Source organism: Poromitra crassiceps (genome assembly GCF_964638095.1).
Source record: "Poromitra crassiceps genome assembly, chromosome: 18".
Classification (NCBI taxonomy): Eukaryota; Metazoa; Chordata; class Actinopteri; order Beryciformes; family Melamphaidae; genus Poromitra; species Poromitra crassiceps.
In genome coordinates this window covers 12,974,957-12,977,543 of record NC_139636.1, presented here as the reverse complement: position 1 = coordinate 12,977,543, position 2,587 = coordinate 12,974,957, and the positions used below count along the sequence as shown (strand labels likewise).

Genomic DNA, 2,587 nt, shown 5'->3' with positions numbered 1-2,587 from the left:
TGAATAGCAGCCACGTGTGGAGATGTAACAGTAAGTGTGAAAAAGAAATCAGTGTTGCCCTGTTACACCTGTCTTGTTCTCAGGCTACCATGAAGGCTCTCTGGGTAAAGAATGCTATAGTTTCCAAAATTCCATCCAGGGTTGCAATGACGAGTCTGGACAGTTCTGAACATTTTTTGCTGCGACACAGCATTTGTATCAGGGCATTGTTTAAGAACAGCATTTTGCCAAACTACATTACAAAGACAAAACATGTGCACACACACATGCGCGCGTATGCACGCACACACACCTACACACACACACACACACACACACACACACACACACACACACACACACACACACACACACACACACATGCACACTCACGCACACACACACACACACACACACACACACACACACACAGCAGACACACACACACACACACACACACACAGCAGACACACACACATACACACACACACACACACAGACACACGTACACACACACACACACACACACACACACACACACACACACACTGCTTACCTTTGTGGGAGAGTCGTATCCTGGGGTATATGCTGTGGGCTGTGTGTGCTGTGCTCCGCAGGACCACGTACAGCAGCATCAGTGTCAGATACACTCCGGTCCTTATGCATTTTGCCATCCTCTCCGAGACGCACTACACTCCACGCTCCACGCACACAGTCAGCCTGCAAGTGGCAAGTCCATTCAATATACGCCAGCCAGCAGCACGCGCAAAGAAAGTCTACGAGAAGAAGACGAGTCTATACCGCTCTACGCTTAACAAGTCCCTGTGATCAACCTTACAAAACAGAGAGCCTCAGGTAGAAGCATCCAACAACAGGGAGTCTACTATCCACTTTGTGATGATCAGCAGCAAGCACACTGTGGAAAAAACTGGAGATGTCTCTGTAGCTTCTATACAGTCTCTGCTTTCCCCTATAGAAGTCTGCGGAAAGCTGCATCCACCCACTGCCTGGGTGGACAGACAGGCTCGGGCTCCGTTCTCCTGCTCTGGTCTTAGTAACCAGGGAGAAGAGAAGTCCAGTTGCTACATGCACGCCGCACTGCCCACTGCTGATCTCTGTCCATATGTCAGTCCGTCTGTTCTGTCTGTCTGTTCTGTCTGTGCTGTGCTGGTGCCTCTCCAAAGCTCACGTCCAGTCTCTCTGCTCTGAGAAGCAGCAGAAGAAGAAGAAAGGGGGTGAAAAAGCAAATCTATGAAGAGTCCCACCAAGGTGTGTGAAGCTGACAGCTGCTGATAGAAGCTCTCTGTGTGCGTCTCTCTGTCCCAGCAGGCAGGCAGGCAGGCAGGCAGGCAGGCAGGGCTGCTGTATTGTATCTTCAGGCTGCGTTCCTCCTCCTCTAGGGTCCAGCGGAGCCAGTCATTCTCTGGACTGGAGCCCAGGAGCGTCAGAGTGGGAGAGGGGAGAGAGAGAGGGGTGGAGGAGGGGGTGGGCTGGCCTCGCCTCGTGCCTGGCGTGTGGTCTCCTGCACTGGGGAGGGAAGTGAAGCTCGCCCCTAAACTGCTCACGCTCCAACAGGCAGGGAGAGGCTCCCAAACCTCAGCTCAGACCTCAGTGAGTCAGCTGCTCTCCACCACTGCTGCTACTGATCTGGGCAGCGGAGACCTGCCAGGGAAGTGTGTGTGTGTGTGTGTGTGTGTGTGTGTGTGTGTGTGTGTGTGTGTGTGTGTGTGTGTGTGTGTGTGTGTGTGTGTGTGTGTGTGTGTGTGTGTGTGTGTGTGTGTGTGTGTGTGTGTGTTTGCACGTGTGGGTGTGTGTGTGTGTGTGTTTGCACGTGTGGGTGTGTGTTAGTGGTGTGAATGCGTGAGCTTGTGTGTGGTACACAGTAGTGTGGTGGCGTGGTGTGGTGTGTGTCAGTTTGAAGGGTCGAAAATTGCCTGCTTCTTCATAAGACTTGTCTGAGACTGTCTCTCTCTCTCCCTCTCTGTCCCTCTCTCTCTCTCTCCCTCTCTGTCCCTCTCTCTCTCTGTCCCTCTCTCTCTCTCTCTCTCCTTCCCTCTCTCCCCATCTCTCTCTCTCCCTCTCTCCCTCCCTCTCTCTCTCTTTCCCTCTCTCTGTCTCTCCCTCCCTCTCCCTCTCTCCCCCTCTCTCTCTCCCCCCCTCTCTCTCTTTCCCTCTCCCTCTCTCTCTCTCCTTACCTCTCTCTCTCCATCCCTCTCTCCCTTTCTCTCCCTCCCTCCCTCCCTCTCTCTCCTTCTGTCTTGTCTGTTTCCTAACCTTCTCCCCAGCCTTCTTCTAAAGCACGCTGCCTCTCATGTCACTCTGCAGACCTCTTCTCTTCTCCTCTCCCCCTCCTGCTTCACACTACGTTCACGTGGATCCAAGCCAAGGTCATCAGCCTCTTAACTCTAAGCTCTGTCTTCATCTCCACTCATTGTGCCCCTGTGTGTTTATGCTATTGAGTGGATAATCATTGTCATTGCCATCGTCGCCATTGCTGTGAATTTTCACGTACCCAAGGCCTCTTTCATTGCAATTATCTTTTCCCTATCCGCCTAATCTCTCCTTCTGTTGATCTGTCTGCCTGCCTCTCTCACTCCTCCAATACTGT

General features: G+C 52.5%; 1 protein-coding gene across 2 annotated transcripts in view; it reads right to left on the bottom strand.

The window, feature by feature from the left end:
• The window catches only part of sema3e (sema domain, immunoglobulin domain (Ig), short basic domain, secreted, (semaphorin) 3E), a 38,230-nt gene extending 37,127 nt beyond the window's left edge, over positions 1-1,103 (bottom strand). For both annotated transcript variants that reach the window (XM_083655146.1, XM_083655147.1), the window contains exon 1: positions 536-1,103. In XM_083655146.1, coding sequence (XP_083511272.1) covers positions 536-653 — 118 coding nt within the window. In that variant the 5' untranslated portion in view covers positions 654-1,103. The remainder of the gene's footprint in view (positions 1-535) is intronic.
• Positions 1,104-2,587: the final 1,484 nt, after the last annotated feature.